At 54.1% G+C, this 16,916-nt stretch overlaps 2 protein-coding genes across 7 annotated transcripts in view; one reads left to right on the top strand and one right to left on the bottom strand.

Annotated features, from left to right (window-relative positions):
* CLCN6 (chloride voltage-gated channel 6) overlaps nt 1-2,073 on the bottom strand; it is a 36,458-nt gene extending 34,385 nt beyond the window's left edge. For 3 of the 4 annotated variants that reach the window (XM_012785331.3, XM_012785333.3, XM_012785332.3), the window contains exons 1-2: nt 1,786-2,073; nt 547-606 (exon numbers count right to left, since the gene is read on the bottom strand). In XM_012785331.3, coding sequence (XP_012640785.1) covers nt 547-606; nt 1,786-1,872 — 147 coding nt within the window. In that variant the 5' untranslated portion in view covers nt 1,873-2,073. The remainder of the gene's footprint in view (nt 1-546; nt 607-1,785) is intronic. The other variant, XM_012785335.3, reaches the window with a different exon arrangement.
* A 91-nt stretch (nt 2,074-2,164) lies between these two features.
* MTHFR (methylenetetrahydrofolate reductase) lies at nt 2,165-16,230 on the top strand. 3 transcript variants are annotated; one of them, XM_012785338.3, is made up of 12 exons: nt 2,165-2,237; nt 5,515-5,760; nt 6,874-7,112; nt 7,905-8,015; nt 11,241-11,434; nt 12,114-12,364; nt 12,563-12,697; nt 12,903-13,083; nt 13,361-13,543; nt 14,432-14,533; nt 15,392-15,511; nt 15,846-16,230. In XM_012785338.3, the coding sequence occupies exons 2-12, from the start codon at nt 5,528-5,530 to the stop codon at nt 16,062-16,064; spliced, it is 1,968 nt and encodes a 655-aa protein (XP_012640792.2). In that variant the 5' UTR covers nt 2,165-2,237; nt 5,515-5,527; the 3' UTR covers nt 16,065-16,230. The 3 variants fall into 3 exon arrangements, with proteins under 3 accessions (XP_012640792.2, XP_012640790.2, XP_012640794.2); XM_012785336.3 differs by having other exon boundaries at nt 2,210-5,227; XM_012785340.3 differs by lacking the exon at nt 2,165-2,237 and having other exon boundaries at nt 5,651-5,760; nt 6,933-7,112.
* The last annotated feature ends 686 nt before the right edge of the window (nt 16,231-16,916 follow it).

The following is a 16,916-nucleotide window of genomic DNA, read 5'->3' as shown; positions in this document are numbered from 1 at the left end:
AGACATGAACTGGTTAAATGATAAAAAGTCAACCATTTTAAGTTCCACCCCAGCAGCACTGGCCTTAGTAAAAACACACGTACTCTAAGAGTTCCATACTAGAAACTGGGAACTACAATCAAGAACATTTCTGAGAGAAACTGCTTGGGCAGGAAGACAATCATCTGAAAACTAAGCTCTCTCAGAAGAAGCAAGGCCTCCGTAACAAGTTACGAGCACACACCTACTAGGAACACACACTGTCAGTGGCTTTTACTCTGGGTCTCTGTAAGTTGCAAAAGCAAACAGTTTAATGGTAAATATATATGCTGTCCAGGTTAAGTTGCCACAGATCTACAAAAGCATAAAGACATTAGACCTTATTTTGGGTTTAAGGTGAGAAAAGGGCTTGTTAAACAGCCCCTTTCCCAGAAGTTATCTCTTACCCTCTCACTCCCTGGGACAGAAGATCAAAGAGCATCACTGGTTGGAATCACAGTGCTTCCACCTGAAGTGACCAGGCCACTCACTACTTTAGTTACCCAAGATAGCATCTTAGCATCTCACCTCATAGTCTTTCCTAGGAAGGATCTCATCCTCCTCCTCCTGTGTTTCTCCAAGGATGGTCTAGAAAAACAGATCCATAGAGGGAGCCCTTTTTAGTGGCTAAGAGTGGAAGGAGGCAGAAGTGTTTACTGAAATCAGTTGCTCACTTCCAAATCATCTGGAGCCATCATCAAATTGGAACAAGATGGCAAAAAAAAAAACTTTTGGGGTGCCTGGGTGTGGTAGCTCATGCCTGTAATCCTAGCACTCTGGATGGTCGAGGCAGGAGGATCACTTGAGGGCAGGAGTTCAAGACCAGCCTGACCAAGAGTGAGACCCCATCACTGCTAAAAATAGGAAAAATTAGCCTGGTGTAGTGGTGTGCGCCTGTAGTCCCAGCTACTTGGGAGGCTGAGGCAAGAGGATCGCTTGAGCCCAGGAGTTTGAGATTGCAGTGAGCTATGATGACACCACTGCACTCTACCCAGGGCAAGAGTGAGAACTATCTCAAAAAAAAAAAAAAAAAAAAAAAACAGAAAAAATCCAGCCACATACTCCCCATTATTCTATGTCCCCTTACCCTGACTAAAAAAAAAAAAAAAAAAAGAAAGAAGAAAAACTCGGGGTGAGGGGTTATGTGGGTGAGGATCTACAGTCATCCAGCTGAGCTCTCCTTTCCATTGGTACATTCTACTAATAACCACTCGTCTTCAGGACACCTCAAAGATGTCCGATGCCAGCTTAAGGGGGGGGAGGAATTCACGTTCCATCTGACAATGCGCTGAATCTGAAATCAGAAGGGATCTGTCAATTCTGGGGACACAACAACTCAAGTTTTCCCAGGGTGCTTTGCAGGGAGACGCTGGATTGTCAGTGACCCAGAAAGGGTGAGGGATAGAGGGAGCAAGGGCTGAAGAAACAGCCAGCTGCATGATAAGCACGAAGTCCTGCGAAGGAGCTCATTCTGCAAAACGCTTGTTTCATTCAAAACTCTTTTCAGATGGAAATAAAATAAAATATGGATGGGATTAACTGAAGCTGCCCTGGATTCTCCCTTAGATTCCAGGAGGCGTTATGAGAAAAGACCCCAGACTTGGGCATGTGACGCAGCGCAGAGGCTTCTAGAACCCAGGCTGCAGTCCCCAGGCCCCACCCGCTGCCACCTGCAGGCCCAGCTCGGCCCGGCACCACCCCCAGCAACGCCGCTCGCAGTCCCATAGCAACCGCCCCCTCCCCAGCACTGCCCGGCCCGCTCCTCACCAGCTCCTCGGGGGTGCGGGTCTCACGCTCACTGCAGCAGCAGCACAACTTGCAGCGGCTGCACAGAGGCCCCCTGCTTCCCGCCATCTTCCTCCTTCACTGCCACCGCGGACCCCTCTGCCAGCCCCCTCCCACCCAGGAGCCGCCTCACGTGACTGGCTCCGGGAGGTCACGTGGCCCTGTCAAGCTCGGGGACGAAGACAGGGAGTGGCTGCAGACGGGTGGGGCGACGGCTTACGTCACATGACGGTAAAGGGACAGCTTCCAACGAGACCTCCGGGCGCGGCCATATTGGAGGCGGAGCTTCCGGTCGCCTGCTTGAGTGGTGCCCGCCCTCTCGGCCCCCCCTTAGAAACCTGACACCTGCGCCACACCCCGCCCCCACGCGCCCCCGCCGCAGTCCCTCCGCTGCGACAGGCGAGCGACCTTCCTGAGTCACCCGGTACCGGAGGGTGAGTGAGTGCGAGGCCCGCGATCGCCGGGGTGGGAGCCCGCAAACACCCATCCGGGGGCGGGCACTTGTTTGTGGGCGGGAGCGCTGGAGGCCGGCCCACCCCTTTATTTGGGGGGGCTCCCGCCCCTCCGCGCACCCCTCGCGAGACTACTGTAACCGTCCCCCCTCCCCCAGCGCAAGGCTGCCCCCCCCAGCGACCCCCAACCCTCCGGCGAAGACTCACTTGCGGCCCCCTACCTGGACTGAGGGGCCGCGGAGATGTGGGGTCCTGAGCGGGGGTGGTGGTCCAGACCCCCGGACCGGCCTGGGCCGCGCCCGGCTGGTGTCCCAGTGACCCGGTGATTCAATTCCCGGGCACCCGGGCACCGAAGAGGCTTTGGGCTCCGGCTTTTTAAGCCTGCTCCCCCGGCGAGCGCCTGGACACGGGCGGTGGGCCGCTGGCACTGCGTCCCGGCGCCCACCGCGTCCCGCTGCGCACGGCTGGCCGCCGGGACCCTTCCGGGAGGGTGGGCTTAATGTCCTGGTGTTTGGCGCAGTCTAAGTAAGTGCTCAGTAAAGGCAGACGGTTATTTTGAGAACGGAGTGACAGCGCCTGGCCCCTGGGTGCTCAGCGAGTGTTTGCTGTTAATACTGTGTGCCAAGCGCGGGGCGTACCACAGGCAGCATACGGGTCCTGGTTTCAGGAAACTGAGGGGCAGAGAGGGGAGACAAACATGTTAACCCCACAGTTAAAACCCAGGGGGCTGTGGGAGTCCGGCTTAAAATGGATAAATCGTGGGTGTTGGTTAAGAGAAGGCGAAATAATATGGCACGTGTCTGGCACATACTAGGAATGCAGTGTCTTTGAAGAGCAGAGTTTGCAGGTGGTTCAGCCTCCTCCCCCGCTCTAGGGTTTGTTCCAGCAGGCAGTAATGAGACACTCCTCCAATGCAGGAGAAAGGCCAGCCTGCTGCTCTCACCGTTGGCCCTTTCTTCACTCCCCACAGCCATCCTCGCTGGGAATCTGGAGTTTTAGGTCATAACCAAAACGAGCATCTTAGCAGGAGAAAGTGTTGGCACAAGGGTTCTTAGTCTGGAATCTGTGCTTTGACCTTGGATACACCCATGCGTGTTCTGTGTTCTGTTCACTTGTATATGTTTCAAGGGAGAGGAGCAGTGATTTCAGCTGATTCTCGAAAAGAGTCTGGAACCCCAGATGGTTAACTCCACCGGTCCAGTGGTGGACATTCCCTGAAAGGAATGAACCTGACCTTGTCATTCCTCTGTTGCATCATGTCGCCACACATTGATTTTCACTACTGTGCCTTTGCCATTGCTGTGCAAGAGTAGTGTTTTGTTTCGTTTTTAAGTATTTGTCTTATTTTCTCCACCAAACTGCCAAATGGCACTGTGCACTCTGTTGGCCTGCCTGTGATTGCCATGGTGGCTCTGCGGTCACCAGGTCACCATGATTCCTTTTTTTTTTTTTTTTTGAGACAGAGTCTGGCTCTGTCACTTGGGCTAGATCACCATGGCGTCAACCTAGCTCATAGCAACCTCAAACTCCAGGGCTGAAATCCTCCTGGCTCAGCCTCTTTTTTTTGAGACTGAGACAGAGTCTCCTTCTATTGCCTGGGCTAGAATGCTGTGGTGTCAGCGTAACTCACAGCAACCTCATATTCCTAGGCTTAGGCGATCCTCCTACCTCAGCCTCCCAAATAGCTAGAATTATAGGCACAAACCACCATGCCCAGCTAATTTTTCTATTTTTAGTAGAGAAGGGGGTCTCACTCATGCATAGGCTGGTCTCAAACTCCTGCCCTCAAGCGATCCTTGGGCCTTGGCCTCCCAAAGTGCTAGGATTACAGGCTTGAATGAGCCACGATGCCCATCCAATTCCTTTTTTTTTTTTTTTTTTTTTTTTTGAGACAGTCTTACTCTCTTCCCTGGGCTAGAGTGTGGTGGCATGAGCCTAGCTCACAGCAGCCTCAAACTCCTGGGCTCAAGTGATCCTCCTGCCTCAGCCTCCCAAGTAGCTGGGTAGACTACAGGCACATGCCATCATGCCTGGCTAATTTTTTCTATTTTTAGTTGTTTGGCTAATTTAGTAGAGACGGGGTATTGCTTTTGCTCAGGCTGGTCTCAAACTCCTGAGTTCAAGCAATCCTCCCACCTCTGTCTCCCAGAGTGCTAGGATTACAGGTATGAGCCACTACGCCTGCCCCCCCCCTCGTTTTTTTGTGTGTTTTGCTTTTGTTTTTTTTTTTTAAGAGATGGATCTGTCTGTGTTGCTCAGGCTGGCCTTGAACTACTGGATTCAAGTGATCCTCCTGTCTCAGCCTCCAGAGGTCATCATGATTTCAGTGATGTGTATATGAAGAGCAGCCTGCAAGGCTGGCACAGATGGGTCAGCCTTTGTTTTGAGTTGACATGAATTTGTGCCCTTACTGAACTTGGATCTGGCTACTTTTGGAACACAGCCAGTTTCAAGTTCTAACCCACAACACAGTCTTGGGAGTAGGATGAACTCAGAAGAAATCTGGCTGCAAAGTTAAACTCTCACCCCTTCTTTCCTGCACACAAACTGTTCCAAGTAACAGGAGATGTCCAGGCAGGGCCAGCCAGAGCAAGCTATTCCTTCTTTGGAGAGTGACCCAGGGGCCTTGAACGCCTGTTGGCCTCATGTCCACCAACCCCTGCAGTCTCAGCCCTAGTTCTCCTTCCATCTGCCGCCTCCGACTAGAGCCCCAGCCCTCCCTCCTCTGCCTGGAAACCTTGCCCCCGCCCCCTTGCTCAGCTCAAGGCTCTTCCTTTGTCAAAGCTCCACCCAGTTGTACACACCCGCTGGGGAAGGTTCCTCTGTTCCCTCCCCACTCACTCTGTGTCTGAGCTGACAGAGATGGACCATCGAGAAGCCAAGGTCCTCCCAGCTGTGCACCACTGCCCCTCCCTAGGAATGTGGGCCTCGGAGGCCGGCAGCGTGAGGTTCTCTGTGCCACCTTCCATCAGGTAGCTGTCACCGAGGATCCATGGACAGAAGGAGCATGTTTCGGTGCTGGGTGGGGGCGATCTCGCATGCAAAGAGCCAGGCAGCAGTGGAGGGCAAGGCTTTAAGTGAGGCAGCACAGACAGCTGTGCAGCATGGAGCCACTGGGTGGGGGCAGTGTCACCTTCCCCTTACTGGCCTTCTTGCGTGGAAATGCAGCGTCTCTCACTTGAACCTGCTACCCAGGTGCCTCAATGTGCCTGGGGCTTGGCTGCCTGCCCCCTGATGTCCCCTGCCCCACCCCGTGCAGCAGGAACCCGGCCATGGTGAATGAGGCCAGAGGGAGTGGCGGCCTCAACCCCCGCTCAGAGGGCAGCAGCAGTGGCAGCGAGAATTCCAAAGATAGTTCGAGATGTTCCACACCGGGCCTGGACCCGGAGCGGCATGAGAAACTCCGGGAGAAGATGAGGCGGAGGATGGAATCTGGTGACAAGTGGTTCTCCTTGGAATTCTTCCCTCCTCGAACTGCTGAAGGAGCTGTCAATCTCATCTCAAGGTAGATTGATGCTAGTTACGGTGGGGAAGGGGTGGGGGTGGCAGGGAAGTGAACTGCCAGCCCTGCAGCTGGGCTGCACTTTAACCCGGCAGAAAAAGCAGCCAGAGGAGGGCAGGCAAGAGAAGACTGAGTAGGTCATTTGAGCTGCAGCTTCTCAGTTGTTTGTAAGAGTCCCTCTGCAGCATTGAGTATTTTTAGACACACTCTTTAACGGGTTAAACATGTTGATTCTCTCAAACTGTATTCTTTGGAGGAACTTGGGGTTGGATCACGAGTACATTTAGGAAGTCACAAAGCAGGGAGAATGTTTTCAGCAAGTTAGGAATTTGGATTATGCCTCTTGAAATCCAGAAATGCCAACTGAATTATGTTGGCACTGCAGTTCCTTTTTAAAAGTTTACGCCTTTTACTGTTTGCACTTCTCATGTGTCGCTCCCAAGGTTTTGAAGTTTAAAGGCACAAGGATGTTTAGATACATTGTGTAACTTGTAACACAAGTACCCATGGCCATCCAGGCTTTGGAGTCCTGTTCAGGAACTTGGTGTTGGGCTGCTGCCGAGGCTGGGAGGCAGCATGGGAGGCATTTGTGTCTGCTGCCCCCTTTCTTTGCTGTTCCTGGAATGAGGCTGTGCTTGGCACTCTGAGGATTTCCCTAACCCTTGACCATTAAGATGTCTTATCTCACCCGAGATCATAAATGTGCAAGCACTGTGCAAAGTCTGGAGTGCTGCTCTCACCCCAAATGGTGGAATAGCATTGCTAGTATTTATCTCTGCGATAATGACCATAATGGCACGTCACAGTCACTGAGTCTTCGCTGGGTGTGTACCAGGCACCGTCCTAGGTGATGTGGAGCCAGTTATCATCATATTCTCCTGGCGGTGTTGTGGAGTAGGTACTGATACCTGCTGCATTTTATAAATGAGGAAACTGAGTCAGAGAGATTAATTTACCCAAGATGGCATAGCTATAAGTAGCCAAGCCAGGGTATAAAGGCAGGTTGGTTTGACTCCAGCTTCCATGTTACGCTTCTCTAACTCCTGGGTCCCCTGGGAAGGTGGTGAGGGCTGGTGTTTCCCCCAGAACCTCTCTTCAGAAAGAAATCCCCTACAGATTTGACCGGATGGCAGCAGGTGGCCCCCTCTTCATAGATGTGACCTGGCATCCCGCAGGGGACCCTGGCTCAGACAAGGAGACCTCTTCCATGATGATTGCCAGCACTGCCGTGAACTACTGTGGCCTGGAAACCATCCTGCACATGACCTGCTGCTGTCAGAGCCAGGATGACATCACGGGCCATCTGCACAAAGCCAAGCAGCTGGGCCTGAAGAACATCTTGGCGCTGAGGGGAGGTGTGGAGCCAGTACTCCCCTAGGCTCAGAGTTCTGGCTTTCCCCAAGGCCTCTCCTGTCCCTGGAATGGTCCTTACTTTTCCTGGAGCATGGTCCCATCCCTGCCAGTCAAATCAGAAGGCATTGTGGATAGTGAGTCTACCGTGTGCACCCACCGCACAGACGGGGCCACCTCTTCCACCTCTTGACCCTGATGTAGGAGTTCAGTCGGGAATACCCAGTGCCTGATAACCCTCTGCCCTGGCTACATACCTTTCTCCATTGATCACTGGCTCCACCCAGCGGGTGGCCCAGCCAGAGTGCAGCTGGAGTGAGAATAGCTGGTTATGCCTCTGGTACCTGCTGTCATCGGGCCACCCAAGAGTGGGAGCAGGGAGCCTGATGGATAGAATCCCATGGGCTCATGCTCCCCACCAGCAGCCCACTTCTCACTTGAGATGAGTAGCAAATTTTCTCAGGAGGTAGGAGCTCCGGGCCGTGGGAGAGCGAGTGTGCCCAGGTGTAAGCAGGGAAGAGGTCGCAACTCCTCTGGGCTCAGTGAGGAGCAGCAGCTGTGTCCTGTTCCCACTGCTAGCACGGGACACACACGGAGTTGGCCCTCAATAAATATTTGACAGGTGGGCTGCCCTCTTCCCTCCCGCTATTTATCAAATGCTTTGCCAAATTTAAATAATATGAAGTCCCTGCCTTCCAGGAACTCACAGACCCATTGTAGGGGTAGGTAGAGGAAACAGAAAGGCTCTCTGAAGGTTGGGCAAGACGCAGTGACTGTGACCTCCACCAACCCTGCAGACCCCACTGGTGACCATTGGAAACAGGAGGAAGGAGGCTTCAACTATGCGGTGGACCTGGTGAAGCACATCCGAAATGAGTTTGGTGACTACTTTGACATCTGTGTGGCAGGTGAGTGGCCGGAGCATCCTGGTGGCGGGCGACAGAGAAGGGAAGGGCTGAGATGCCCAGAGAGCCTGCCAGAATTCCCTTTGGGACACAGCGATCAAGTGCACCCATGGGCCTGAACCCGTGCTGGATGAGGGACGTGCACAGGTGGATTACACAATGTCCTTGTTCTCATTCTGTCACCCACTACCCTACCAGGCCTGCTACCACCCCCTAAGTTTTTATTCCTCTGCTTTGCCATGCTCATAGCCTGCTTCCCAACCCTGTCCTTTTCTTTAAAACAGAAGATGGATATTTATTAAGATGACTCCAGGGGGCAGGGAACCCAAGGTCAGGAAATGGCCTCAGACCTCACTAGGCACTGGAAGCTGTCAGAAACCAAGGCCCTGCCTCATTCTCTCTAGGGCCACAGGGTCCCCCATCTACGCTTCTTGCTGCATGTCTGCTCCATGCTTCTTCCAGCAGACCTGATGTCTACACTCTTCCATACACACGATGTGCCCAGTTCCAGCCAGTAGCCCTGATTGTCAGGTCTCAGTGTCCATTCCAAATTCCAGGAGAGAGAATGGGTTGGCTCAACTCTGGTTCCATTGGCTACAGCCAGGAGGCCAGGTTCACCTGGCAGAAATGGATGGAGTGGCCTTTCCTCCTACTCTCAATGCTAAAGCTGGATTGGACCTTCACCTTCTCAGACACGGCTCAGGTATGCTGAGGCAGTGTATGCCAGGGACACCTGAGGTCCCTAGATTGACTTGACACATCTTCCAGGAATGACAGTTTTTCTCCAATTTGGGGGGGGAGGAATCCTGTCATTTTTATAATAAAACAACCATGGGGGGCCAGACACGGTATAGTTCATGCCTATGATCCTACCAACATTTTGGGAGGCCAAGGCGGGAGGATCACTTGAGGCCAGGAGTTTGAGAGCAGACCTCGTCTCTACAAAAATTTAAAAAATAAGCTGGTGGCACATGCCTATAGTCCCAGCTATTCAGGAGGCTGAGGCAGGAGGATCACTTGAGCCCAGGAGTTTGTGGTTACTGGGAGCTATAATGATGCCACTGCACTACAGCCTGGGCAACAGAGTGAGACCCTGTTTCAAAAAAAAAAAAGGCTACATTATGTAGTAGTGTCTCAAATGATCTGAATGAAAAGAAAAAAAAGAAAAGAAAAGAAAAGAAAAGAAAAGAAAAGAAAAGAAAAGAAACAGTGTAGCTTCAAGAAAATTAACTTGTTGTGGGTGATTTGGGCCTTGTCCCCAGGCCCCATCTACATGCTCACTATTTTGTCAACAAGGTGTTTAAGTGCTCAGTCTAGGAAGTATGGATCAGGAGTCAGGAGCAGAACAGGCATTTCCAGCTGTGCAAATTGTCATCACTGTGCTGGCCATGATACAGTCAGTTAATTGCGGGCTGTGCGCATGCGCCAGTGATGGGTGCTAGGTGATCGTGATTGAACCACCAAAGCTGTGAGCTCACAGTTGCTGAATGATTTTGTGCTTTGCTTATCATAAAGTGGCTAACAGGGAAGGTCAGTGGATTTGAAAGCACCACGCTGGCCATAATAGAGAATATAGTAAACTGAGCGAAAGCCACAAGTAGTCACATGCTAGATTCGTTTGGCGATATTTAGGTTTTGTAGGTATACAGGTTCAGCTATTAAAAAGCTTCTTTGTTTCTGAAATTCCTATTGGAAAAAAACCTTTGTTATTGAAAGTGTAAGATTCTGGTGCTTAAAGTGCTTAATGTCCCATCCCTATACCCCCCCCCTTTTTTTTGAGACAGTCTCGCTTTGTTGCCCAGGCTAGAGTGAGTGCTGTGGCATCAGCCTAGCTCACAGCAACCTCAAACTCCTGGGCTCAAGGAATCCTTCTGCCTCAGCCTCCCGAGTGGCTGGGACTACAGGCATGTGCTACCATGCCTGGCTAATTTTTTTTCTATATATATTAGTTGGCCAATTAATTTCTTTCTATTTATAGTGGAGATGGGGTCTTGCTCTTAATCAGGCTGGTTTTGAACTCCTGACCTCGAGCAGTCCGCCTGCCTTGGCCTCCCAGAGGGCTAGGATTACAGGTGTGAGCCACCACACCCGGCTTTTTAATAAATATTTAAATCTTTTATTAAATTAAATTTAATTTTTTTCCCCAGGGTAGTAGGATTGAGGCAAAAGGACCCTTTACCCCTTGAAACCATAGCTTTTATATCCATTTTTGATGACTCGGGGTTTCTTAAGAATGGAACTGCCCTGTCACAGCAAAGCAGCTTGGCTTCCCAACCCGAGGCCTGCTCTCGGGTCTGTACCTCGCCTGGCCCAGGGTCCTGCCCTGGGCTTGGGCCAAGGAAGCCAGTGCTCTCTCTGCAGTTCCATTAAGGCATGTGGTCTTCCTGCCTTCCTGGCCTAGCAAGACTGCTAGTGAGTTTAGTCATTTAGGGGAGTCATAGCATTTACAGAGCCAGTAAGGAGCCTAGAGGATATCTGCTCCCACCTCCCCGAAAATTCTGGAATCCCAGCTTCAGCATCTCCACACACAGTCATCTGCTGCCTCAGTGTTTTCAGACCCCAGAGGCTCATGGTCTCGCAGGGCTGCTCGTCCCAGCTTTGGGCAGCTCTCTGGGATGGATGGTGGCTCTGCCATCAGGCGCAACACAGAACGCAACTGCTAAGGAGCTGGGCTAGCGGGTCCTTTCCCTGTGACAGACCTCTGCACGTGGAAAAGGGGTTACCATGTCCTCTCCATTCTTTTTCAAGCAAAACGTCACTGTCTTCAGTTCTTGGGTTTCTAATTTGTCACTATCTCAGACCCCTGATTAATCTTAATGTTACAAGAAAAATAACACTTTAATGCAGCACCCAGAGTCAAGCCCAGTACCCTAAATGTTGCCTGATTGGTGTGAAATGTCGCATTTTCTCTTTTCCGTGGCCGCCAAGTGCAGGCCTGATTTGCCTGGCTGGCTTGGCAGGACAGCGCGGGGAGTTAGCAGCAATCCACTCCCACTCTTGGGAGGGCGGCTGCCCTCCCACAAGGATCGTCTCCAGGCTCAGGGCACATCATGCGTGAGCCCAGCCACCCACCGTTTCGGCTCTGTCTGTGCCGTGCTGCCGGCGGGTGTGAATCCAGAACGCTGAGACAGAGGACTCCCTGTCCCCGTGCTCTCTGGTCTCTTCATCATTCACCTGGAGCAGCATTCACCTGGAGCCAGCCTCTCCTGACTGTCATCCTGTTGGCAGGTTACCCCAAGGGCCACCCCGAAGCAGAGAGCTTTGAGGCTGACCTGAAGTACTTGAAGGAGAAGGTGTCCGCCGGAGCTGATTTCATCATCACGCAGCTGTTCTTTGAGACCGACACGTTCCTGCACTTCGTTAAGGCCTGCGCCAACATGGGCGTCACCTGCCCCATCCTCCCGGGGATCTTTCCTATTCAGGTGAGGGGCCCAGGGGGGCTCATAGGCCCCGTGAAAGTGCTTCTTTGTCGCTTATTAGATTTCCAGTCCGGATGGAGCCCCAGTCGCACACCACACTGCCTCGATACCCCCTGTCGCTGCCTGTGATTTTCCCCAGAAAATAGCATCAGTGTCTGTTGAGGGGCTTTTTGTACTTTCATCTCCTGATAAGCATCACTAAAAGGGATTATAGGTCTTGTTATAAATTTGGTCAGATCAGAGTTTCCCAAACTTGGCAATCATCAGAACCACTTGATAAGCTTTTCCAAAAAATGGATTTCTAGGTCCCACCCCTCAAAGTTCTTGTTCAGTAAATCTGAGATGGGCCCTGGGGATTCGTATTTTACTTCCTGAGATTGACAGGTGATTCTGACAATCGGTGAGGCTTGGGAACAACTGGGATGGGTGACGACCGTGTTACCAGTAGACACACCTAGGGACTAAAGGGCTGGCTCAGTCCGACGCAGGAGTGCTAACGGGCAGCTGCTCTGCTCTGCAGGAGTGGGGAAAGCCGGACAGCCCAGGCAGGCTCCTGCAATATGATGCGACTTCCCTGGGTCCTTCTGGGTGACGCTGCAGTTTGCCAGGAGGCCTAGCAGAGGATGGACAGGGTGGGAGACGGGCTGGCAGCTGACCCCATGGCCCCGTGTGTCTTGGACAGGGCTATCACTCCCTCCGGCAGCTTGTGAAGCTGTCCAAGCTGGAGGTGCCACAGAAGATCAAGGACATAATTGAGCCAATCAAAGACAATGATGCTGCCATCCGCAACTATGGCATCGAGCTGGCTGTGAACCTGTGCCAGGAGCTTCTGGCCAGCGGCTTGGTGCCAGGCCTCCACTTCTACACCCTCAACCGGGAGATGGCCACCACGGAGGTGCTGAAGCGCCTGGGCATGTGGACTGAGGACCCCAGGTAGGGTGGTGGCCCAGAGAGCCCCAGAGGAAGGTCCTCGCGGTGCTGGCCCTCACGGTGGCACAGAAGGATGCCTGTGCTGTGGCTGGCTGGCCACGCCAAGGGCTCCAATCTCAGAAGGAGTCAGCTGGAACGGCCCAGGCTCCCTGGGGCTCCCTCGAACCAATGCCTTGTCTCTCTGTTTCCATCCTCCCCCAGGCGTCCCCTGCCCTGGGCTGTCAGTGCCCACCCCAAGCGCCGGGAGGAAGACGTACGTCCCATCTTCTGGGCCTCCAGGCCAAAGAGTTACATCTACCGCACCCAGGAGTGGGACGAGTTCCCCAACGGCCGCTGGTGAGGCCTGCAGACATGCCTTGCATTCATATCCTAGTTTTTGGGAGGAAGGGACAGAAGGAGACTGCGTGCTTGTGGTCAAGCCCTGGGTGGGGGTCAGGGGCAGGAATTACAAGACTGTCCTCCTGGGTCTGTGGCGACAACTGCCCTGTCAGGAGCCCAGGGTCCAGAGCGACCCCTGACCTCTGGGTACCTCCTCTGTCAGGGGCAATTCCTCCTCTCCAGCCTTTGGGGAGCTGAAGGACTACTACCTCTTCTACCTGAAAAGCAAGTCCCCCAAGGAAGAGTTGCTGAAGATGTGGGGGGAGGAGCTGAGCAGTGAAGAAAGCGTCTTTGACGTCTTTGTGCGCTACCTCTCGGGAGAGCCAAACCAGAACGGCCATAAGGTGAGTGGTGCCGGGCTGCGGTCCCTGGTCCCATCCCCCGCCCTGACTCCAGCCGTGGGCCAGGCCGTGGGGCTGTCACTTCCCAGCCTGAGTCGCCTTCTCTCCGTGTCGTGGACGTGGCACCGCAGCCAGGGGAGGAAGATGAGCTGGGAATGCCCACCTGGAAGGGGCTTGTGGAGGCAGAGACGGGCTGGGTCTCTGACGGGGACCGTGGGAGGCAAGGACCCAGGGGACCAGAGCTAACCTTCGCAGCAGCCCAGCGCACTCTGTCCCGCAGGTGACTTGCCTGCCCTGGAATGACGAGCCCTTGGCGGCCGAGACCAGCCTGATGAAGGAGGAGCTGCTCCGAGTGAACCGGCAGGGCATCCTCACCATCAACTCACAGCCCAACATCAACGGGAAGCCGTCCTCTGACCCCGTTGTGGGCTGGGGCCCCAGTGGGGGCTACGTCTTCCAGAAGGTGTGATCTGGATGCGTAGGGCTACCCCACCTTGGCCGGCACCCAGAGTTCCCCAGAGAGTGGGACAGAGCAGCGTTTCTCTCCCAGGCTGTTAATTTTGAGTAACAATGGATCAGAGCAGACAGGGGTTTACGCTCGGAATCAGACAGACCTGGGCAGGCAAGTGTCTTTTCAGTAAAGTGCAACATCACACAAATTCTGGGGCTGAAACAGTGTGCACAGTGCTTGACACACGGGAGGAACTTAGGAAGCATTCATTCATCTTCTACAGTTGTCTTAAAAAAAAAAAAAAAAAAAAAAAGGAAGCATTCACCAAACGGACCTGTTGTTACTGTACTGAGTGACACCTTCCTCCTGGCTCCGTGGGCTCTGGAGCCAGAAAGACCTGGGAGTAAGTCCCAGCCCTGCTGCCTTCTGTCAGGGTGGCCGACTGGAACCTGCTCTCCTCCTCGTGCCCACCTTGCAGTGTTATGAGCATGATAGCAAATCCATTTAAATAAACGCAGCTTAATCTCCAGTAGGCACTGGTGCTAGAGGAGATGTCACTGTCATTGTCATCACTAGTCACTGGAGAGGATAGACGTGTTGGGCCTCTCCCATGCCTTACCTTGTCACACTGGATGTCCCTGTGCAGCTCCTGCAGTGGTTTCTCCGTGCAGCCGCCCCTGACCGACTGGGAGGTGGCAGACACCCTCACACCGGCCAGACAGAAAAGCCCCTGCACCTGCTGCCCTCAGCCCTCGCTGTGTATTAGGCAGCTCCACGATTTGCGCTCGATCTATGTGGCCACCACTAGTCCCAGTGCCTTAGGTGTCCTGCTGTGTGTGTCTGTGAAAGGGTGTCTGGCAAGGAACTGGGGTTGACGTGACAGGCGCCTGTCTCCCACAGGCCTACTTAGAGTTCTTCACTTCCCGAGAGACCGCGGAAGCGCTTCTGCAGGTGCTGAAGAAGTACGAGCTGCGGGTTAATTACCACATCGTCGACGTGAAGGTAGGCGGCTCCCGGGAGCGCCCACATTTATTCTTCAGTCAGCAATCGCCCAGCACCTCGCCCAGGCCAGGTGTGGTGCAAGACACAGACAGACAAAACCGGTCCCTGCTCTCAAAGAGCGCCCGGCCTAGTGAGGGAGACAAATAAATGGATGCTTGCCAGCCAGTGTGATAGGAAAATCAAGCTCAGTGTGGTATGCCGTAGGGTCCAGAGGAGGGACAGCTAACCTGGGTGGTCAGGGAAGGCTTTTTGGAGAGATCACGTGTGGTCTGAATCTTTAAGCACTGAGAGGAGTGTGCCTGCAGGGAGAAGGGCACTCCCCAGAAAGGGCAGGGGACGTGCACACACGGAGGGAGCCACACCTCTGCCAAGAAGCTGGGAAGGGTGGGGGAGTGTTAAGCAGGGGCCAGCAGGTCAGCAAGGCTCAATTGTCTTGCTTGGAATTCGGGTTTTCCCTAAGGGGGAGGGGAGCCTTTCCCCAGCAGTAGAGTGGCTGGGTTCTGTTGTATTTCGGGCAGATCACAGTGGGCAGCTGTGCAGATACTAGGGGCAGGGGAGGCCAGCGAAGACTCCTTTCGTTAACCCAGGGAGGACCCCGACCCGGAGCAGGCTAGACAAGAGGGAACAGATCTGAGTTAAATCAACTGGATGTGGGGCAGATGGGCGCACAGTGAGGAGAAAAGGAGCACCCAGGAGGACCTCTGGGTCCCAGCCTGTGGGCCCAGAAGGTGGGGCAGTGGGGTGTGGGTAGAGGGTACTGAGCATAGATGATCACAGTGAGCCAAGGCTCTCCAGGCACGAGAAGACTGCAGCTGTCCTTGGCCTAGGTCTGCTCTCACCCCTGCCCCACACCCCCAGGGTGAAAACATCACCAATGCCCCGGAGCTGCAGCCCAATGCCGTCACTTGGGGCATCTTCCCTGGGCGAGAGATCGTCCAGCCTACAGTGGTGGATCCCATCAGCTTCATGTTCTGGAAGGTAAAGAAGCCAGATGCTAGCCTGCCCCAGCCACCTTGAAAACCCCATGCAGGAAGTCTGGCTGGGTCCCAAGTGTGTGGCTAAAGGCCACACCCCCAGAGCCCGGGACTCAGCCCCTGAGACATGCCCTGCACTGACTCACCAGGGTCAGCGTGTACACGTGGTGTTTGTTTGCTGGCTGGGGCGGGAAGTGGGTCTGTTCTATTCCTGGAAATGTCCTGCTAGGTAGCTCCGAGCCCTTGGAGTGCTGAGGGCATGGAGCCTGACCCGAGGGCAGCCCTGCTAACCTTGCCTACGTGTATGGGTGTGTGTGTGTGCGCGCGCGTGTGTGCAGGACGAGGCCTTCGCCCTATGGATCGAGCAGTGGGGCAAGCTGTACGACGAGGAGTCCCCGTCCCGCATGATCATCCAGTACATCCACGACAACTACTTCCTGGTCAACCTGGTGGACAACGAGTTCCCGCTGGACAACTGCCTGTGGCAGGTGGTGGAAGATGCACTTGAGCTTCTCAACAGGCCCACCCAGAGTGAGAGGGAGGCAGAGGCTCTGTGACCCTGAGTCCCGATACCCCGAGCTGGGGGGCACTTGTGTCCCACCTTCCTCCTTCCCAGTCCTGGTTCTCCCGGGAACCCTTCTCTCCTTTGTTCCTCCCGAGCCCTGGCCTGCACTGCCAGGCGCGATGATGGCAGCTGGACTAGCGTGAGGCTCCCAGGCTCTGGCTGGACCTCAGTCGGCCCCACACGGGACAGGTGCTCCCTGCACTGGCCGCGAGGGTGTGCTCTGTTGGTGGGCGCACCTCCACCCTGCAGAGGACCAGTCGGGGGCACACCACCCTCCCTGACAAGGAGGGAGACTGGCTGTGGCCAACTGAGCCCTTGAACCAAGGCAGCCTCTAGGAGCCAGCCTGGTACTCCCAGGGAACTTGCACCGGGGGCCCATGTGATACAGGCAAAGCACACATGGGCAACGGGCCATGGTGGCATCGTAGAAGACATGTGGCAAAGGGAAGGTGCTGCACCTAATCTTGTCCTAGACGTTGGCAACCAGGCCCCACCTACTTGTAACTGAAGGGGCACACACTGCCCCCTAGTACTTGGCCGTCCACAGCACCAGGCCCCTGGATGGGCTTGGGCTGACACCTAACAATGCAAGCTTCTCTCGCCATCTCCTCCCTGAGAGCTCGGCGGGGCTCCTCCCCTTTCTGCAATGCTGCTTTTTGGAATAGTTGTCTCTGTGTTCTAATGGCTCGAGAGAAAAAGTGCCCCTTTAAGGGTTAAAGCAGTCCGACCCCTTAAGCTTGGTGGCAGCCCCAGCCTTCCCTTCCTTCCCCTGGCCATGGAGGCATCATCTGCCCACTCACTATCAAAGGCAAAGATGAGGTTCACCTCAGCAGAGGCCCTAGCT

Source organism: Microcebus murinus, chromosome 2 (assembly GCF_040939455.1).
Source record: "Microcebus murinus isolate Inina chromosome 2, M.murinus_Inina_mat1.0, whole genome shotgun sequence".
NCBI classification, from domain to species: Eukaryota; Metazoa; Chordata; class Mammalia; order Primates; family Cheirogaleidae; genus Microcebus; species Microcebus murinus.
The sequence above is the reverse complement of the archived record's forward strand: the minus strand, read 5'-3'. Positions and strand labels throughout refer to the sequence as shown.

What these genes read in the sequence shown, in the direction of transcription:
- MTHFR (XM_012785336.3), top strand. Translation starts at nt 5,118, where the DNA reads ATGGACCATCGAGAAGCCAAGGTCCTCCCAGCTGTGCACCACTGCCCC. An exon ending in CGGGGATCTTTCCTATTCAG is followed by an intron (nt 11,435 to 12,113) that starts GTGAGGGGCCCA and finishes TGTCTTGGACAG; the next exon opens with GGCTATCACTCCCTCCGGCA. An exon ending in CAAACCAGAACGGCCATAAG is followed by an intron (nt 13,084 to 13,360) that starts GTGAGTGGTGCC and finishes TCTGTCCCGCAG; the next exon opens with GTGACTTGCCTGCCCTGGAA.